General features: G+C 44.6%; 1 protein-coding gene across 1 annotated transcript in view; it reads left to right on the forward strand.

The window, feature by feature from the left end:
* The window catches only part of SLC27A2 (solute carrier family 27 member 2), a 471,878-nt gene that overhangs the window by 116,833 nt on the left and 332,899 nt on the right, over positions 1-22,146 (forward strand). Inside the window, exon 3 of the mRNA XM_078684751.1 lies at positions 15,607-15,765. Coding sequence (XP_078540877.1) covers positions 15,607-15,765 — 159 coding nt within the window. The remainder of the gene's footprint in view (positions 1-15,606; positions 15,766-22,146) is intronic.

The following is a 22,146-nucleotide window of genomic DNA, read 5'->3' on the forward strand; positions in this document are numbered from 1 at the left end:
TGAGAACTCTAAACAAATTTATAAAAAAAGAAAAGTTCAAGATGCTGGTATTACACCAAATATACCGCCAGCTACAATAAGAAAACTGGATATGTGCTATAGACCTACAAGATACCTATTTCCACATGCCGATCGTACAGAAACATTGAAAAGTTTTATGATTTGTGGTAGGCTCCAAACATCAACAATTCAGTTTTTCCATTTGGGTTAAAGTCTGCACCCAGGATGTTTTTGAAATCCATGACTGTCGTAGCATCACATTTAAGAAAGAACAAGATATTTGTCTGTCCTATCTAGATGATTGGTTAATAAAGAGTTGTCCCTCAGATCCAACTCTAAAGCATTTGCAGATATGTCTGGACATGTTCTCATGACTGGGTCTTCAAGTCAACATAAACGAATCAATAGTACATCTTCTAGTGGGATAAACAGCCTCTTCCATATTCAGACCACCCATGCTAGACTTCATGTGAGACTACTGCAACAGTGCCTGGAGGATCAGTGGAAGCAGTCCTCAAACAGCTGCTAGCAGAAACTAACTTTTTCATAGTCGGCATTGCAGTCTCTCCCATGGTGGACCAAGTCGATAAATCTAAAATTGGGACTCCCCTGCCATCAGTGTCTCCGAACACAAACTCTTGTCACAGATGCTTCCCTCCACGGATGGGTTGCTCACATGGGTCATTTACAGACTCAAGAAATATGGTTGGAAAAGTAGTGTCTTACTATAACAATCTCCTAGAATTGATAGCGGTCTACCTAGCATTGAAGTCCTTCCTTCCTGCGTTAAAGACAAACTCCCTGTAAATTCAGACAGACAAAATACGACAACAATGTATAACCTGAACAATCATGGAGGGACACAGGGGTGTGGCCTGGCAAGATGGCAGTGTAGACTCATCGACAGGCGCTCCCGTTGGCGAGACCTGAATCCGCCTCTTGTTGTGATTCTCCAACTGAGCAGCAGACTAAAAGTCCGGAGATTGGCAGGGTTCTCCATGTGACTGGCAAATATTGAAGAAATTCTCCCGGAGTGTACATTGGGCTCCAGTGTAACACGGCATGACTGCGCCATTTTAATTGTATCGAGAAGGGCGGAGTGGAGAAACCTCACAGGAGAGTGCAGTTTTGAATCAGTGGTGGGCAGGCTGATATTGGCCTGCGGACCTATAGGGCAGCTGCCCAAACAAGTGTGTTGTATGCCGGAGGGCCCTGTGGCATGCCTGAAGAGCAGAACTCGGGTGGGGCCTAAAGGCTGATTCCCCGCGGTCTGAAGGCCGTGCGACAGTGGTGAAGGATCCGTGGCATCGCCGGGCTAGCCTATGGGCCCAGAATCAAGTAGAAGTTGTGTGATCCTTGCCACCGCTTTCAGCTGGAGACTGAAAAGGAGCTTATGAGGCTGACACGGGGCATGTGCCCCGAGGTGATACTGGAGCACTGGGCATCAAGTCTAGAGGTCAGTGACACCGGAGCTGGCAGTCCTGTGACGTTGGGACTAACACGAAGGAGGTGGCCTCTGATGGTGCCAAGCATGGTGGGGGAGACATCGAGAGGGATCGGGACAGGAGTTGACTGAGGCCTATGCTAGGGTGTCAGTCCTGAATAACTGCATTTCCTCAAGACTGCGCCAGGGCTGGGGGCCGTGCGCTACATGGGTGGCCTAGCCCTTCACAGGTGATTCCCGGGGAGTATAAGACCCATTGTTGGAGACTGGTGGTGGACCCCTGGAGTTCCACAAGAACCTCACAATATTCCAACTGAAGTATTGGGAAGACCGTGGGTGTGAGGAATGGAGGCTCAAAGGGGAAAGGCAGCACCCCCTGACTTGTGGATATGATAGAGGCTGGCGGAGTGGAGCTCTGGTAGGGGAGCTGCCTGAGGCCCTGTGGAACGACACCACTGGAGGGTCGTCCACTTGGAATATAACTACGTCCTTCCGGGACAGACCTAGTGTATCCCAGGACTGTTGGCACCCAGGTACATGACCACGATGGTGCCTGCTTAAGAATTAGGGGATTTGTATCTGTATTATATGAGTTGGGTGCCCCCTGCCACTGCTCATGCTTATGGCGGATATGGAGCCTCAGGCGGCCGCCCTATGAAGACATATGACTGCAAGACGGGTACCCCTTGGGAAGACCCAGCATGTGGTCTCCCTGTACGCTGACGATACCCTGGTATATATTCGACAACCGGACCAATTGGTCCCTATCCTCCACGGGGGGCTACAAGGGGTTTGGGGTGATCTCGGGGCTCTGTATAAACCTGGGGAAATCTAAGCTGGTCCCAGGGAGGAGGTTGGCAGAGAAGCTGATGGAAGTGCCTCCCCAGGTGGGGCTCCCGTGGGTATCTGAGGGGATTAGATCTGACTGGCGACTACGACCCCTTCGTATCTGGATATGAATATAGGGAGAGTAGTAGCGGTTATACAAAGCTCCATAAGATTTTGGAGGGACTTACCTCTGTCCCTCATGGAACGGATAGCCATTGTGAAATGATTATTTTGTCCCGGTGCATATATATCCTGCAGCATTCCTTGTACAGAATCCCCAGACAGTATTTACGAATGCTTTATGGTCTGTTGGTATGCCCCTTATGGGGCGCCAAACGTAAACATGTGGCTGACAGTGCTACGGAGGACATGGGGTGGAGGGGAGGTTGAGGTGGCCTGTTTGGAGCTCTATTATATATCCTCCCAACCTCAACACACGGTCCACTGGCTGGATGATGTTGACAATTGGGAAAAGCAGGTACTGGCGGGCACCCACGGGGAACAGTCCGTATCGGAGCTCCTGATGCTCGGTACTGGGGTTCCCGCTACCCTCCCATACATTATCCAACATGTGGCTGCGGTGTGGGAGTTCGTGGTTCGTAGGGTAGTACGACATGCGCCCTATGCCCCAGATATGCCACAATGGGTGATGAAACCCTTTCAGCGTATATCGGATTCCTTGTCGGTGCGGAGATGGCAGGAGGGTGGATGTCAGCGGATGAGAAATCTATATGAAAACGAGTGCTTTCTAATATGAGGGGAAGCAGTGGCCTGAAGATCTCAAGCATGGCCTGGGAGCTATTGCCATCCTTTCCCGAAGAGCCCCCTTGCACTAACATGCTACGGATAATGCTCTACATGAACCAAGGACGTCGATTGGTGTCTCATCTGTCTCGGGTGCTTCGAGAGGATGCCCAAGGGGGGCTCTCCTAGTGCAAAGGAAATGAGACGATTTAAATGTAGAACCTCTCACTGAACAAAAGTGGCTATGAGTACATGAGGGAGTCAAGGGTACCAGCTCTAACGTCGTTTTAAACTCGTTCAATATAATTTTGTACGTCAGGCTAACCTTACTCCGCAAATGCTGAGCAGAATCTACCCGGACCGTTTGGGTGCATGTCCACAGTTTAGGGAGGCAGAGGCTGGATTTTTCTATATGGTGTGGACTTGTCCAACCCTGAAGCCCTATTAGGCGACTTAAGGGAACTATGGGATGGCTAGGGCCTAGGGAAGTCAAGACTGTGTTACTGGGGCTGCTTCCAGCACCCAAAAATAAGAGGATAAGTAGGAGATTTGTCCTTGGAATTGGTCATTGCTAAAAGGCGCATTGCGATAACGTGGTTGTGCTCTATGCCCACGCTTGCACAAACATGGTTGAAAGACATATATGAATGGGCAACTGCGAAAGCGGTCTGAATGAAACATATCCGGGAGTACGACAAACTTGAAGACGCCCTCAGGGCTTGGACATTGATGCTGGTCCATCTACGGAACCCTCTGATCTTTGATGAGTCGCACCGCATCAATGAGTAGAAGATTGGAATACCCCTGGCAGGCTGGTTGGAGGCTGATTTTTAGTAGGTGTACAAATGACACTCTGTGACACCTGCGATGTGCACCCACACTGTATAAAGGTTAACACACGGAAAGTCTAAACACAGAGACGGGGAGGGAAGTGAGGGAGTTATATAATTGCATATTTGCATTGACTCTTGAACGATTCTAGTTGGGTAGATCTTATTGATTTTATAATTTGAATGCATGGGATCCTACCCGCTGGTAAAGGGGACGGGAAGAGACGGGGTAACCTTCTGTACAGAAAGTGTCTGCTCCAGAAATGCCAATAAAGTTATTTACAAATAAATCTTGAAGAGACACATTCCAGACCTCTGTCCCTGGAATCACAGGCCATATGGAAATGGTTCATAGTGAGGAACCTAACAATTACAGCAGTACACCTTCCAGGTGTTCAATTCAGAAGCAGATTCCCTCAACCATGACTTCCTTATATACGATGAAGTACTGGAGGAAATCTTTCTAAAATGGGGCTATCCCCAATTAGACTTATTTAGAGATGTGGTCTTGGCATTTTTTGTTTTCTGAGTCTGCAAAATGTACCAACCGGGGTCAAATGCCTTTTTGATCGACTGGTCTAGGACATTTCTTTGCACTTTTTCACTGATCCCTCTTATTCAGTCAGTTTTGATGAAGCTGTACAATCCAAATCCAGAATGATACTAATAGTGCCAGAAAGGCCTCGTCAATGGTGGATCACCTACCTTCTTCACCTCTCTGAGCGCCCGCACAAGAGCTTGCCATTCAGGCAGGATCTCCTTTACAAGTTGGGAGGTCAGATTCTCTATCCCATAATTTCCATCGCTGCAATTGACTGCTTGGCTCCTGAATTCTTACTATTTGGCCATCTATAGCTAGCAAAAGACTGTACGGACATTTTGAGAGAGTTCGAGTGCCCTTGCACAAGAAAATCCTATCCTTTGAAGTGGAAGACATTTTGTATTTGATATATTCAAAACAATTCTGAACTATTTATTTGTCACGTTGAAGTGTTTTTACCATACCTGCTTCATCTGGCAAAGTCTAATTTACAGTATTCCTCTTCAATGGTTCACCTTGCAGCCATAAACACCTACAGAAAATAGCTCTTATAGACTTCAGCTTTTAAAATTCCTGTGGTCAAGGATTTCGTACAGGGTATTAAGAATGTTTTCCATCCAGTTAGAACTCACTCTCCCCCATGGGAGCTTAACATTGTTTTATCTAAATTAATAGGGCACCCTATTGAACATTCACAAGGCATCTTTACAACACATTACATGGAAATCAGCTTTCTAAATCGCAATTTCTTCAGCTCACAGAGTAAATGAAATCCAAGCCCTGTGTGCAAACAAACCATATACAGTTTTTCTTAAAACCTGATAACTCATCCTCGTTTTATCCTTTAAGTAGTGTCTGATTTCCAAATTTATCAAACAATTTCTTTGCTCACTTTTTTCCAAATCCTTCAACTCAGGCAAAGAAATCTGTCCACTCCTGTGATGTATCAAGGTTGTTAATATTCTGTGTGGGCAAAACTAGAGACATAAGTGAATCAAACTTTTTATAAATTATGGCCCAGTAAGAACTCAATTGCTTTCTACAAAACAATTAATATCAAGAACAAAAATACTACAGTCCTCATTAAATTTTACCCAGATTCCTATATTGTCCTGTACAAATGACCTGATCTAACTGTCACCTGTGGGGCATGATGAAATAATGAGGGTACTATGAGGTTCTTAAGGGCACTGTGCCAGTCGTATTAGCTGAATGTATTATTTGCAGGGTATTGGCTAATTCTGTCCTTCATTTATTTTCATTTGAAAGAAAGCTTGTGAAAGGATTGATATGTTCACCTATACTTCATGGCGACTTACATGAACGTAAATGTTTTCTTTTGAAAATGAAATTTGAACTTCTTAGCCTGTTTGTAGGCCTCAATAGTTGGGAGTGTATATAACCATTTAGATTGCTGTATATATACATACATGTATTTTATAAGTGCTCTAGGGTCCTCACATGTGGACAGAACTATTCAATGCTTATGACTTTGATGAGGGTACCCCTGGAAGAGAACTAGGATTACAGGTCTGCGTTTTAAGGCAAGCAGGTCCAGTCTTCCCTCTTCAGATAGCGTGGTATTCCTTTTTCTGAATACTTTGGAAGTTTAGGAGTCTTCTGATGATTGGGTCTGAGGGTGCCACTTTTATACCCAGTGCCAGCTTGTGTGTGTTGACCCTCTTTGTATACCCTTAAACAGGTTCTGCCCCTTCTCTTAGGTTTGGCTCCAAACTGTCTTGTGTGTGCATGCCTAGGTGTGAACTACACCCAAGACCTTGTTGTCCCTTGCCTAAATGGAATACACATTACACCACAGGCTCCATTACTGCCATGTGACCCTGGAGACTGTCAGAGGCACATTTGGTTTACACTGAAAAATGGCAACTTTGTAAAAGTTTTTTTTCTTTTGTAAAAGTGGCATTTTTAGAATGGTAACTTAAAATTCGACTTCTGCATTAAAGTTAATCTTAAATTACAATTCATATGAGTAGATGAAGTATTTCTCCATCTGCTTCCAAATTGAAGTTATGTAATAAGTTAATAAGGTAAACCAATGTTGGTCTATGGGAAGGGTAGCTTTGCTACAATGTAAAACGAACACAGGAGTTATCCACTGCCTGGACATATAAAACCTAAGCACACATGTCCTGTTTTTTAAATAATAGGAACTCTGCTCTATGAGCTTTTAGGGCCTACATTAAGGGTGACTTATAAGTATGAAGAAGGAAGATTCAGGCCTGTCAAAAGTTTTATTTGACTAAGTCAAAATGTTAGTTTAAAACATCACTACAGGCCGTAGTGGTAGGCCTAAGACATGTTATACAGTACTACTTTAGTGAGTGGCATAATGAGTGCTGCAGTCCTCTTGTAGCATTTGATTTACAGACCCTGGGTACATGTAACACTATATACTAAGGACTTTTAAGTAAATTAAAGGTGGTAATTAGATGTATAAGAATTTTACCATGTTTAAGGGAGAGAGCACAAGCACCTTACCAATGGTTAGCAGAAACAAAGTCCTAATGCCAACAAAATGGTTCAGCAAAAACAGGGCAGTAAGGGCAAAATATTTGGTAGAATACCATGCCAAAGGTGCCAGGTCGAACACCCTGGCTGGAGCTTTTTGCCACTGCTGAGAACACACAATGTCACCGTTCTTGCATGCTAGAGTCACCAACACTGCTCTCTCTCAGAAACGCATTGGCCATAGAGTGGAGCCCAGGACTCCTGTATGCCTTCCTACCGCTCAAGTTCTGAACATGATCAAGACCAACCAGGCTTAAATCATCCCAGGGATTCTAGTTTGGTCCAGGAGGGTGTGGTACCCAGTACATCTGGGTATATATATCTAACATAAAAGCCGCTTAGGACCCCTGCCACTCACAGCGGCGGGCCCGGACGGGATAGCAAATCCCTGTAAATCCACCACTCTGCTTTCTGAATACAGAAAGGACTGTCCAGGCCACTCGTTGTACCAAAAGCGTGTTTATTTAGAACAGCGAGCTGTTCTAAATAAACACACTTTTTGAACGAGTGGCCTGGACAGTCCTTTCTTTATTCGGAAAGCAGAGTGGTGGATATATATATATCTATATATATATATATATATATATATATATATATATATATATATATATATAGATATATATATATCCAACCAAAGAATTGCCTGCAGTGAGGGAGCCCACACAAGTATTTTCCTTCAGCAATCATCTTTAATGAAGGACAGCGTGAGAAGCAGCATGGTACCTTCGCACAAATCAAATGTCCAGCCCGACGCGTTTCGTGCCTGACAGCACTTCCTCATGGGCTCTGGGCTCAGGTAAGGACTCCGGCAGTTTGTAACAGCACCTGTTAAATCTCTTGACACCCCGCCCGGATGGGCGTAGCCACCCGCGTGGCCTCCTGGTAGTCGTAGTGCCGTTAGTCTTACTCATGTGAGTTGTCGTGCCTTCCTGATAATTAAAAACTATATTAATCCAAGTGGATTGCGATGAGCACTTCAGCAGCTTCTAACGCCCACTTGCACCTTCATTAGCTGGTACTTGTTCCTTAAGCTGCCGCGGCATGTGGCGCTACAGCGGGTCTTCACAAAAATGAAGCAGGGCTCTCCTCGCGGCTCAGGCGGTGCCGCAATACATCCAACCAAAGAATTGCCTGCAGAGAGGGAGCCCACACAAGTATTTTCCTTCAGCAAACATCTTTAATGAAGGACAGCGTGAGAAGCAGCATGGTACCTTCGCACAAATCAAATGTCCAGCCCGACGCGTTTCGTGCCCGACAGCACTTCCTCATGGGCTCTGGGCTCAGGTAAGGACTCCGGCAGTTTGTAACAGCACCTGTTAAATCTCTTGACACCCCGCCCGGATGGGCGTAGCCACCCGCGTGGCCTCCTGGTAGTCGTAGTGCCGTTAGTCTTACTCATGTGAGTTGTCGTGCCTTCCTGATAATTAAAAACTGTATTAATCCAAGTGGATTGCGATGAGCACTTCAGCAGCTTCTAACGCCCACTTGCACCTTCATTAGCTGGTACTTGTTCCTTAAGCTGCCGCGGCATGTGGCGCTACAGCGGGTCTTCACAAAAATGAAGCAGGGCTCTCCTCGCGGCTCAGGCGGTGCCGCAATACATCCAACCAAAGAATTGCCTGCAGTGAGGGAGCCCACACAAGTATTTTCCTTCAGCAAACATCTTTAATGAAGGACAGCGTGAGAAGCAGCATGGTACCTTCGCACAAATCAAATGTCCAGCCCGACGCATTTCGTGCCTGACAGCACTTCCTCATGGGCTCTGGGCTCAGGTAAGGACTCCGGCAGTTTGTAACAGCACCTGTTAAATCTCTTGACACCCCGCCCGGATGGGCGTAGCCACCCGCGTGGCCTCCTGGTAGTCGTAGTGCCGTTAGTCTTACTCATGTGAGTTGTCGTGCCTTCCTGATAATTAAAAACTGTATTAATCCAAGTGGATTGCGATGAGCACTTCAGCAGCTTCTAACGCCCACTTGCACCTTCATTAGCTGGTACTTGTTCCTTAAGCTGCCGCGGCATGTGGCGCTACAGCGGGTCTTCACAAAAATGAAGCAGGGCTCTCCTCGCGGCTCAGGCGGTGCCGCAATACATCCAACCAAAGAATTGCCTGCAGTGAGGGAGCCCACACAAGTATTTTCCTTCAGCAAACATCTTTAATGAAGGACAGCGTGAGAAGCAGCATGGTACCTTCGCACAAATCAAATGTCCAGCCCGACGCGTTTCGTGCCTAATGAAGGTGCAAGTGGGCGTTAGAAGCTGCTGAAGTGCTCATCGCAATCCACTTGGATTAAAACAGTTTTTAATTATCAGGCAGGCACGACAACTCACATGAGTAAGACTAACGGCACTAGGACTACCAGGAGGCCACGCGGGTGGTTACGCCCATCCGGGCAGGGTGTCAAGAGATTTAACAGGTGCTGTTACAAACTGCCGGAGTCCTTACCTGAGCCCAGAGCCCATGAGGAAGTGCTGTCAGGCACGAAACGCGTCGGGCTGGACATTTGATTTGTGCGAAGGTACCATGCTGCTTCTCACGCTGTCCTTCATTAAAGATGTTTGCTGAAGGAAAATACTTGTGTGGGCTCCCTCACTGCAGGCAACTCTTTGGTTGGATGTATTGCGGCACCGCCTGAGCCGCGAGGAGAGCCCTGCTTCATTTTTGTGAAGACCCGCTGTAGCGCCACATGCCGCGGCAGCTTAAGGAACAAGTACCAGCTAATGAAGGTGCAAGTGGGCGTTAGAAGCTGCTGAAGTGCTCATCGCAATCCACTTGGATTAAAACAGTTTTTAATTATCAGGAAGGCACGACAACTCACATGAGTAAGACTAACGGCACTACGACTACCAGGAGGCCACGCGGGTGGTTACGCCCATCCGGGCGGGGTGTCAAGAGATTTAACAGGTGCTGTTACAAACTGCCGGAGTCCTTACCTGAGCCCAGAGCCCATGAGGAAGTGCTGTCAGGCACGAAACGCGTCGGGCTGGACATTTGATTTGTGCGAAGGTACCATGCTGCTTCTCACGCTGTCCTTCATTAAAGATGTTTGCTGAAGGAAAATACTTGTGTGGGCTCCCTCACTGCAGGCAACTCTTTGGTTGGATATATATATATATATATATATAGATATATATATATATATATATCTATCTATATATATATATCTATATATATATATACATATATTTTTTCACTGACAAAAACATAGGTTTCAGGCACGTTATAGTTTAGAAATTAGCATTTAAAAAACCTTAGAAATTCACTGAAAAAAACATAGGTTTCAGGGGTGTTATAGTTAGTTGGACATTTCATTCACACAAAACCATAGAAATTCCTCTGTTATAGTAAGTTCTGCTAACTATAACTCGCGCCCCCGCAATGCACTGCTGATGACGTCACATATTATATTACTCATGACATGGTCAGTGATATCACTGATGACATCACCGATGACATCTCAAATGACATCACTGATGACATCACTGATGACATCATCCATGTGATAAATTGATGCATTTTCTCACACCCTAATATATAGATATATATATAACAACACCAGAGGCCTGTTTCTGGAAACAAGTTGCTTTATTCCAGGGCTGTGCAGCACAAGAGTTTCCTTAACTCCTAAATGTTTCTGCGTTTGCCTTCTTCACGGAAAGGAAGCGGAAAAGCCAAATGCATCTGTGCATACATTTTATAGGTGTATCATGAATCACGTGACTGATAGGCATACAATTCCCAAAATGCACCAGGGAATACAGGTAAGTGCTGGTATTCAAGGACAGTTCACATTATTCTGGCAACAGTACATATTTTTTTTTCAACTACATCCAATTTAGCAAACAAAGGAATGCGTCATACCGATTCATTTCTCAGGTGATTTAATGTGCAGTAACCAAACCATGTGTTTCGGCTCCAGCCGAAACACGTTGTTTGGTTATTTCACATTAAATCACCTGAGAACTGAATCGTGTGCCGCATTTCCTTGTTCGTTGAACTGGATGTTGGTGAAAAATATTGGGAGGCTCCTGCCGCCACCGCCGGCACCGGCATGCAAAGGCAGGGTCACAGCGTCTTCTATATATATCTATGTTTAGGAAATAATTGGCACGTTGCACTTTAAAATGGGTAATCTGCCCCTATGACGTTGTCATGTGATCAAGGCCTCATAAGGCCGAAACGCGTCATGGTGGATTGGTGTTTAGCACAATAAAATTACCACACACCATTACTGGGTTTTGCCTCGTCATTTCTTGGCCGGATTTGCTGTTGGACGACAATTTACCTCATATATATATGTATAATATATATATATATATATTACCTACTGGCGGTCGCCAGTAGGTAGGTAGTTATAGTTAGGACCAAGTTTCCATAGGAAGAACATTTTTGTTTTGCTTATAACTTTGACGTCGTTTGATGACATTTTCCAAACAAATTCTTTGTTCATATCAGCTCCTATGTTGAAAGTTTGGGGGGTGATTTGTCAAGGGGGGTGGGGCTGAGAAAAAAGGGAGGTCCCAAAACGTGTTTTCTCCATGTTCATTTTCATAGGAAATTTTAGACCAGGCTCCAGGTTGAACGGGTGCACGGAATTGGCAGGGAGAAGGGTCTTGGTCTAGAAAGCACGCTTTTGTTTATTTGGTGTAAATCTGTTCTGTAGTTTTTGAGAAATATCGAAATTGACAGATATCAATATTTGGGAATTCTGCCATCTGATTGGCTGAGGCGTTACGATCATGAGCTTGCTGCTTATTGGCTGCGAGCGGTTGCAACGAGGAAGTGTTGGCCGCCATTTTGTGATTCCGTTGAAGCGAGTAAGGGGGAAAAAGAGTGAAAAAAGTAGGAAAGAGGAGGGTAGGAGCACTGTAACCTCGTGGGGTGTTTAGGGTGTGCTATAGAGTGGGTGCGAAGCGAAGTATTCACCCCTACCGGTGTGAAAGTGCTGGACTACGGAAATTTAGTGAGGTATTGCGTAGAGTCTGATGCTGCTAAGGTGAGCTGCTGCGAGACTCGGGGTTAAAGCGTGAGCCCAAACTGTGTGTCTTATGCTTTGAAGTCATGTGCCCTGGCCGCTGCACTACAGCTGTGTAAGTAGTGTCAGCATGTGTTTATACCTACTAGGACGAAGTACTGACCCATACTGGTCTGAATGTCCTGGGGTACCGAAAATATGTGAGGTATTGTCTAGAGTCTCATGCTGCTAAGCTGAGCTGCTGCCGGACACGGAGATGAAAGCGTGAGCCCAAACTGTGTGTTATATGCTGTGAAGTCATGTGCTCTGGCCGCTGTGCCACATCTGTCCAAGTAGTGTCAGCATGTAGTTATACCTATTCGGAGGAACTTCTGTTTCAAACATTTTAACTTGTGTATGGTGCTTAGGGGTGTTATACAGGGAGTGCGAAGGAAAATTTGTGCGTATCAAATCAATTTGATATTTGTAAAGTGCAAACTACTCACGCCTACGGGTCTGATGGCGCTGGGGGTGTAAGCTGAGCTGCAGCTGGACTCAGTGATAAAGCTGCTGAACTACTGGCCCCTACCGGTCTGAAAGTGCTGGGTACGGAAATTAAGTGAGCTATTGCCAAGAGTGTCATGCTGCTAAATTGAGCTGTTGCTGGACTAGGGGATGAGACCGTGAGCCCAAACTGTGTGTCCTATGCTGTGAAGTCATGTGCTCTGGGCACTGTGCCACACCTTTCCAACTTGTATATGGTGCCTAGATGGTGTTATATAGGGAGTGCGAAGATAAATCAATACGGTATTTGTAAAGCGTAAACTACTTACCCGTATGGGTCTGAAGGCCCTCGAGGCCGGTGTGGAAATTAAGTGAGCTATTAGGTGAGCTATTGCCCTGATTCACATGGTGCTGAGCTGAAGTGCTGCCGGAGCAGGGGATTAAATCGTGAGCGCTGTGCTCTGAACTCATGTTTTCTGGCCGCTGCGGCACAGCTGTCCCAGTAGTGTGAGCATGTGTGCCTACGAACTAGGAGGAACTTTTGTTCCAAATAGTGTGACGTCTGTAGGCCGATTGGAGGAACAGCGTGAGACAACCCAGGTGTGAGGACGAGCTGCTGAATTGATTTCTGTAAGCCAAGACTGAACAGGCACGGAAAAGTTTTAAGAAAGCACACCTGGGATCCAAAGATGTGTTTGTTTTTAATTTAGGTGAACCATGAATCAGTGACAACACTGTAAGAATCTCCCCTGCAGCCCCCTTTTAAATATATACTGTCGGGTGAAGAAGATCTGCCCACATAGTGACGTTCTAAAAGAGATTTACTGAAGAGAAATTGCACATCGGTTATTAACAAGCAACTGCTACAATAAAAAGACAGACTACGATTTCTAAGATTTTAAGAAATAACCTTGAAATATGGGGGATATATAAATAAGAGATGTGGAATGGGATCCATGCTAACAAATAACATGCGATAAGGAATTGATCTAAAGTGGCAACCAACCAGTGCCCTTTATAGGAGAGACTTATCAATTTGTCTTGAAAAAGATGGTCTATTACTGTTAAAAACCATCGAAACGCATCGACGCCTACATCCACACAATTTAAGGGACAGAGCCTATCCTGCAGACATGAACAATTAAGTGTGTCCAGGATCAGCTTTTGGAAATTGGGTTTCCCTGATGTGTATACCTATGACAAATAATAGTGTCTGTCGTTTGTCTCTCTTTTTTATACAGTGTTTAGAAATAACTTTGTTTTATATTTTGCCTGCAATTGATTGATGAAATATATATGAATATAAATGTGGTAATACTGTACATGTTTTTAATGCAATTATAACATATTGTTTTTAGAATTTGTAATACCTAGGATATGTTTTTAACCAATAAATAAAAAGAAAGAATTTACAGACTGTGTATTGTATAGTGTTAGCAACCATTTGCAATATATGGGCCTATATTGGGGTAAATGGTATACTAATTGACTGAATTTAGTGTTTCCACCAAGGGATCTCCCTCTCTTTTTAAACATCATCAATCAGTCCAGGCATTACACACTTCTCAGTCTATTAAACATTACAAGAAAAAAAGGGACCTCTCACGTGTCCACATATTGGCTACTTAGTCTCTAAGCAATGAAGGGAGTTAATATAGGGTAGTGTTTATTCATCCTCATTGGTTAGTTTAACACTTGTGAAAATGTGCATCATATTCTCATATTTGAACTCAGTCGATATTTAGTCTGGCAAACTGGGCTCAAACCTCACAACCGATTTCTACCTAGTGTGAACAGTGGTGAAATCGCTCAGCATAGGGGAGTGGTGTGGCTCACTGGTTAGAGGCGGCGGACCCGTAAGCAGAGAACGGCCTGGGACCAGGGTTCAATTCCCGACGCGGCAGGGTCGTGGACCAGGGTCAAATCGGACTCGATAATTCTCGACTCGGTGCCTACTCTAACCATGGAACACACTTGGCAAATCTGGGCATTAAGCTTGCCTCATCTCTACAACGACCCCCCACAGATGCCGGGGATGCCTGGTTTCACCTTGGAGATACCCAGAAAGGGACCATCTCACAGGAAAACCAGGACGGGTTCCCCAGCAGTCTTCAGCGCCAGGATACACCTTGGAGTCGCAGTGCGCTTTACAAGTACACCCCACATTCACATTCAAGCAACCCAACGCCAACACCAAGCTGCCGCCTACCTGTCCGTCAGTGCCTCTGGACTTCTCGGAGTCTAGGGGGAGGCACCGACGTGATCAGGAGGCGGCCTTAAATCTATTAGTTGCGTAAGCGGCAATTGCATTACATACCTCGTATCAAGCATACTACTGCGTAGCCGTTGTGTATTAGGTTGTAGGCACCAATATACACTCACTTAGGCATGACGCCCACCTTCTCACACGCATTTTGAAGGTATGGCTGGAAGGTATGGAAAGATGTCTGTAGCTCATGCAGTTCCTTTGTAGAATAAGAGATTTGTTTCAAGATGGGGAACTACTTTTTTTTGGCCGTACAAAACGATACCTGATTGGGAGATGAAAAGCATTGCTTTTCAAAAGTAGGGTGCACATTCATTTTGTGGAAACGCATCTTTGTTATTGGTTAAGAAAAAGCAGGTTCATCGTGGAATACATATCATAGGATAAACCACACCTGCTACTTGCATTTGGAAGGCACTGTTCGAACTTAAAACAATCATGAACTTTTAACCTGCAAGTACCATTAAATGTTCAAGAAAATGTTGCAAAAAAATATCGTTAGGTTTAAAAAAAATGGATGAACTTTTAACCTGCACGTGTTGTAGAATATTCTAGAAAGTGTGTTGATAGAATACGTTGCACTGCTGACTTCAATGTGTCTGCTATTTGCAGTGGAGGGTTGGGCACAAGGTCTGGCCTATGGGTCAGCCTTTAGCCAGGCCCTCTACCAACCTTGCCCGCAGATGGGTAACACCTTCACTGTGCCCAGCTTTCGGTTGTACCCAGTGAGTGGTTGGGCACAGGGCCTGCCAAACTGTCCGTATCAAATAAATGTTTAATTTCTCTCTCTCGATATTTTGGATCCTCCCTGTGGCATTCACCGCAAAAGCAGACGAATTGAAAACTATAACAGCATTTGATACTATGATGGGGAATGAAAATTAAAATGTTAACAGTTTCACCTCCTGTTGAGTAAGTGTTCCCGAAGCTGTCAAATAGAACAATAATATCTTCCTATGTGTTTTAAGGTCTTCCAAAGGCTGCTGTCATAACTCAGCACCGACTTCTGATGGGAAGTGGCCTGTTCAACACTGCTGGCGTAAATTCTAATGACATTATATACACCCCTCTTCCTCTGTACCACAGTGCCGGCTTCATGATTGGGGTTAATGGATGCATACTCAAAGGTATGTTTAAAAATATAAAGTTTTCAAAAGGTGCACCTTCTGTCATGTATTTCAAGCTCCTTATGTGTTCCCTCCACATGTGAGTGGCCGAACTACCAGAGGGTGCGAGGGGGCCAGTGGCTCACTTATTGTTCCTGTTGCACCCTGGCCCAGGCACCCATAACATTTATGTAATTAAATGAATTATATAATTGAAATGAAATGATTACATTTGCAAAAGTATTATTCAGTTAAATCACTCAGGATGACTGTACCTGTCCAAATTAGTTATTTGTATTTGAATTGTAAAAGTCTTCACAGTTCATGTTTTTGGCCTAGCTGCAAGTAGGTTTGGGCAGGGTTCAATATTCGAGTACAGGAACTGCTTGCAGAGATGCAGTACTGCTCTGGAGGTGGGTGTGACAGCAGGTCGCAAATCACAGCTGTTAGTCTTTGCTACTGTTTTTTTACTTTAAATAAACACATTCTTTGTTTTTAGACTTGGAGAATAATTAAGATTTTTCACATCATTTGGATGCCATTGTGGGCGAGTACTCTGTTGTGAGAAGTTAATTTCTTTATATTCATATTATTATATATAGTAAAGTTAGTTTGTCAACTATAGCCGAAAAAGTACCACTAAGGTTACATTAAAAACACAAAATGTCAGATCAAAATACAATCAGCTTATACATACAAAATCAATTTGTCCAATACTAATAGCACAGACAAATTTTTTAAAATCAGGTCATGTCACATATCAAGTCCAGTGATAGCCCAAAAACTAAAACGTTCAAATATTAATCATGGCATATATATATTGCTTACTGGTGGCCGCCAGTAGGTAGTTATTTTTAGGACTGAGGGCCCGATTGGGACTGCAACGACAGCCTGTTGGTGGCGGTCCCACCTCCATCGGACCCATCACATCCCCTTCTATATTTCAGTGGTGGGCAGATGTGTGGCAGTTGGAAAGACGGACCACCATGCATATGCCCCCTGGCACTCCGATGTGGGCAAATAAATAAACAATAGGAGGAGTACCACCACAAGACCTGTCAAGGTCTCAGAATGTGGGGAGAGAAACTGCACAAAAAAGGAGCAGCGGACGCTATCTGGGCGGAATGGCGGATGTATAAACCAGGGTAAATCGTGTCAATGGATTTAGCATCACGACCCCGACTCCTATGAGGCACACAACGCTGTATATTCAAGTTTTTTTCCTTTCTCACACTGGACGAAAGGACACCAACTCCAAGTACACGGTTGGGTTCCTGTGATCGAGGGTTGGGTACACCTTAGCGTGTGTACACTGCCCAGGTCACGCACACTTGGTCCTGACGAAAACCTGGCAATTCCTTATACAGATTGAAACATGTAGACCGTTTTTATTTGCACTATGTCTCCACCTTTTACAGATACTAATGGTCAATTAAACCGATACACGTATCTTAGCAACTTTTTAACATTGTCCAGTAGCTCCAGAATAAAACTTTTCAAGCGAGTTATATCTGGACAATTTTTAACTCACTTTTTCACCTACTCTCACAAAAAAACAACCCGCTCCACTGTAGTCAGGTGTCGCTGCACACCCGGATGGCATTCGGCTGTTCGGGTGGGACCCCGATGATGAAGCATGTCACCAACTAGGTTGGTGAGTGAGAGGTCTTCTAAAAAAGGATAATTTCTTTTTTTGTGCAGTTTCTCTCCCCACATTCTGAGACCTTGATAGGTCTTGTGGTGGTACTCCTCCTATTGTTTGGTTATTTGACCATTAAGAGGACCAGGAGTATTCCCCTCCACATAGTGGAAATCCCTTTCTCTCTCCTGTTGTTTTACACTTCGATGTGGGCACCATATCTGTGCGGTGCCTGCCACTTAGTGCATATGTGCAGGGTCCCCTTTTTGCATTGATGCAGGCGCTGCAGCCAGCAGCACCCGCCGTAATGCAAAAGATAGGCATTGCGACAGCCGTGGTGGCGGTTGCATTGTAATGCCTATGTTGGGACTGCTAACAGCCTGTCGGGTGGTCCCGATTCCAGATAGGGTGGCGGGCAGATATAAGTCCGCCCGCCTTCCTAATTGGTCCCCTAGTTTCCATAGACAGAGCTTTTTCTGTTTTGCTAATCAATTTGGTGCTGTTTGACAAATCTTCACAAAATCTTCAAAACTAGTTTGTTACTCACTTCAGCTGCTGTCTAGTAACTTTCGGGGGGATCTGCAAAGTGGGGGCTGAGAAAAAGGAGGGTCCTAAAATGTGTTTTTCCCATATACTTTCCTATAGGGATTTTAGACATGACTACAGCACGAACCGCTGAACGGAATGATACCAAATTTGGAAGAAAGCTAGATTTTGGTCCACAAAGAGTACTTTTTGTAATTTGTGTAAATCTGTTCAGTAATGTTAGTTAATAAAAAAATTGATTTATATATTTCCAGAGAAGTGGATCCACCGCAGATCCATGCACCAACAGCAGGTCATGACTATCTAGCATCAAACTGAAAGGAAAGTTGCGTCTGCCTTTTAGTCCCGAGGGTGGAGGGGGAATAAAACCTAAAATTGACAGGAGGAGTCAGGGTAGCGGTACCCTGACCCCATGAGACTGATAGAGAGGTCTTTGAGGGACATCTCATGGGTAAGAAATTGCCTCATAAAAACTTTTGGGGGGATCCGCAAAGTGGGGGCTGAGAAAAAGGAGGGTCCTAAAATGTGTTTTTCCCATACACTTTCCCATAGGGATTTTAGACATGACTACAGCACGAACCGCTGAACGGAATTATACCAAGTTTGGAAGAAAGCTAGATTTTGGTCCACAAAGAGTACTTTTTGTAATTTTTGTAAATCTGTTCAGTAATGTTAGTTAATAAAAACATTGATTTATATATTTCTAGAGAAGTGGATCCACCGCAGATCCATGCACCAACAGCAAGTCATGACTATCTGGCATCAAACTGAAAAGGAAAGTTGAGTCTGCCTTTTAGTCCCGAGGGTGGAGGGGGAATAAAACTTAAAACTGATAGGAGGAGTCAGGGTAGCGGTACTCTGACCCCATGAGACTGATAGAGAGGTCATTGAGGGACATCTCATGGGTAAGAAATTGCCTCACAAAATATTTTGGTTTGGGTTTGCAAGGATCCACAGTTAACAAAATAAATACACCTTCTCTCACAGCCCCACACAACCCCTCACAAACCTACTTACACATCCATACCCCAACCTAGACATCCACTTACAAACCCATACAGTCACTCACAAATCTACTCACAGACCCAGAGAACCACTCAGACCTATACAGGCATTCACACACCCACTCACACAGTTATTTACACACCCATACAGCCACTTACATACCCACTCACAAACCCACTAAGCCATTCACACACCCATACAGCAAAACCACTGACACAGCCACTCACACACCCATATGCTACTCACACACCACTCTGAGATCAACAGAGCCACTTACACACCATGTCATACATCCCATCACACTCACACGCCCACCTACACATCCACACAGCCACTAATGCACCCAGTCACTCATTCATACGACCACTCACACACCCATACAGTAAGTGATACATCCACTCAGACTCAGAGAACCACTCACATCCACTATTGTCCCACACAGGCACTCACACACTCACATAACCAGTCACACACCCATTTAACCACTCACACACCCACTGTATTAAATATGTTGTTGTTTCATATTGAATGTGTGGTTTGGTTGGGAATGGATGCATGGATCCATAAAATTAACACAAAATAAAAAAAAGACTTGGTGCATTGCATTTATAGAAAGACTAAATAAGTTACCTTATCTTAATTTAAAAATTGTTCTTTTGAAATATAAGGATGAATGTATGAATAAAATGTATTTATAAACATTTGAAAATGTATATTAGTAAATTGAACTCGTGACTCACATATTAGTACAATTTATATTAAAAATACTGCGAAATTCTCAGAAAGAAAACAAAGATTACAGAGATGTTATAGTTAGGAAACTTAGAAATTCACTGTAAAAAACAAAGGTTTCAGGGATGTTATATTTAGGTTCAGATTAAGCTCCTACAAAAGCATAGAAATTCATCAATTACAGTTACAATACAATACAATAGAATACATCATTATTTGTAAAGCGCAACAGCTACCTCAAACAGAGGTGTCCCGGCGCTAGCGTGATCCGGCAACAAAAGGCATTGGGTGTCCACACTGAAAGAATTCAGCTAGTCCCTGCTAGAAAGCCATGTTTTTAGGGCTTTCCTGAACTCCCCTTCATCCGGTATACGCCGAAGTCTTACCGGAAGTGAATTCCAAAGTCTGGTTGCTCCAACTGAGAAAGCCCTTCCTCCTATACGAGCCTTTATGAAATGGGGGAACACACAGCAGATTCTGTGAATTAGAATGTAACAACCGCCTTTGCAAATAAGGGCGAATACATTTTTTGATGTAATTGGGACCGCTACCATTCTGGGCCTTGAAAGCAATTGTCAAGGCCTTGAATTCTCTACGCTGTGCAACTGGCAACCAATGGAGCTGTTTTACATGTGGAGAAATGTGTTGTCTGAATGGCACTCTTCTATCAGTCTCACTGCTACGTTTTGCACCATCTGCAGACTTTTTTCCAAATATGCCGGAAGGCCAAGGAACAGACTGTTGGCCTAGTCAAGCCTTGAAGTCACTGTAGCATGAATGACTAGTTTTCGACAACTCTCCGGTGGAATAAAAAGAAATTTCCTAAATCCCTTCCGAATTTCAAAGCAAGTAGATGTAAGGAACGTATTTGGGAAGCAAATGTCATCTCTGCATCCCATTTCACACCCAGGACGGACAGGCTGCAGAACCCATTTGCTCCGGCCACCACAAACCTGATGTCGGAGGGAAATTATTGCCAAAGAACAACACCTCGGTTTTCTCTGTGTTCAATTTTACTTTGTTGTTATTCCTCCACCTAGAGACGTCACACAGACAGCCACTGAACCTCTCGAAGGTGTTTGCCGAGAGGTCTTTAAAGGAGAACACCAGCTGTGTGTAATCTGCATAGGAGACGGTTTTAATTCCCCATTTAGAAATGAGCGCACACAAAGGGGTCAAGTAGATATTAAAAAGTAGCGGGCTCAGCGCTGATCCCTGCGGTACCCCACACCAGAGGCGCTTGGCTTCTGATTTATGAGGATGTAATATCACTTTTTGTGTGTGATCGCTAAGATAGGACTTGATCCAAGCAAGTGCCGTCCATTTCACTCACGCCTTCCTCAATCTAGCCAGCAAAATTGGGTGGTCCACCGTATCAAAGGCGGCGGACAGGTCCAACAGCACCAGCACAGCTGAGGCTCCGCCGTCCACTTCCATTCTAATTGATTCGACCACCTCCAATAGCGCCCTCTCAGTACTGAAACCAGCCCGGAATCCGGATTGTGTTTCATGCAGTACATCGTTGTTAACCATGAAATTGCTGAGTTGATGTTGCACCAGTTTTCCAACATCTGAGCTGGCGCTGGGAGGAGAGAGATAGGATGATAGTTTTTTAAATCCATCAAATTAGCAATGTTTTTTTTTTAGAAGAGGTTGGAGCATCGCATGTTTCCAAGATTCTGGAAAAATGCCGGTGCTTAATGCGTTATTCCATAGGAGGTTGAGGGTTGGATTGAGAATATGGGCAAGTGCCTCCCATAGTTTTGGGGGGCAGGGGTCTGCTGGGGATCCTGACTTGCACTTCAGGATTCCATCCAATGATGCCACAAGTGAGATCGGAAGAAATGCAGACTGGGAGGCATCCCCCGACTGGTTCGCTCCCACAAAATGGCCCTTCTAGCTGTTTTCATGACTATGTGCAGGCCTTTTATGGCCTCCCTGTAAGTTTATTTTGCCTGGGGACAATACGCTTTTCTCCAGACACGTTCTAAGTGCTTACAATTGCTCTTTGCCACTCTCAGCTCCTATGTGAACCACAGCGCCGAAGGAGTCCTTCGAGGGGAACTGACTAATCTTGCTGGCGTGAGCTTATCCAGAGCGCCCAACATCCATGCATACAAGGACACAGCATCCTTATCTGCGTCATTGGACCAATGGGGTTGGCTTACCAGAAAAACCGGTCCTAAGGAAGCTGGCGTCCGTTTTTTCCAATTCCTCTTGAGCGCTTGTAAGGGTTTCCCTTTGCCTTGGGGTTTTGTTCTACTGCAAGAGGATGGGATCAGAAAGTGATCAGACCAAGTCTGCTCTTGCGTAGATTCACCAACTAGGGAAGAGATGTTAGAGAACACCAAATCGAGTATATTACCTGCACTATGAGTTAGGGATTTTTCATGTGCATAAGATTTGCGCCCTCAAGTGACAGCAGCAGTTGTGAAGACTGGATACACTTTGTATCTGAAATATGGAGGTTAAAATCTCCT

The sequence above is a fragment of the Lissotriton helveticus genome, chromosome 3_2, assembly GCF_964261635.1.
Source record: "Lissotriton helveticus chromosome 3_2, aLisHel1.1, whole genome shotgun sequence".
NCBI lineage: Eukaryota > Metazoa > Chordata > Amphibia > Caudata > Salamandridae > Lissotriton > Lissotriton helveticus.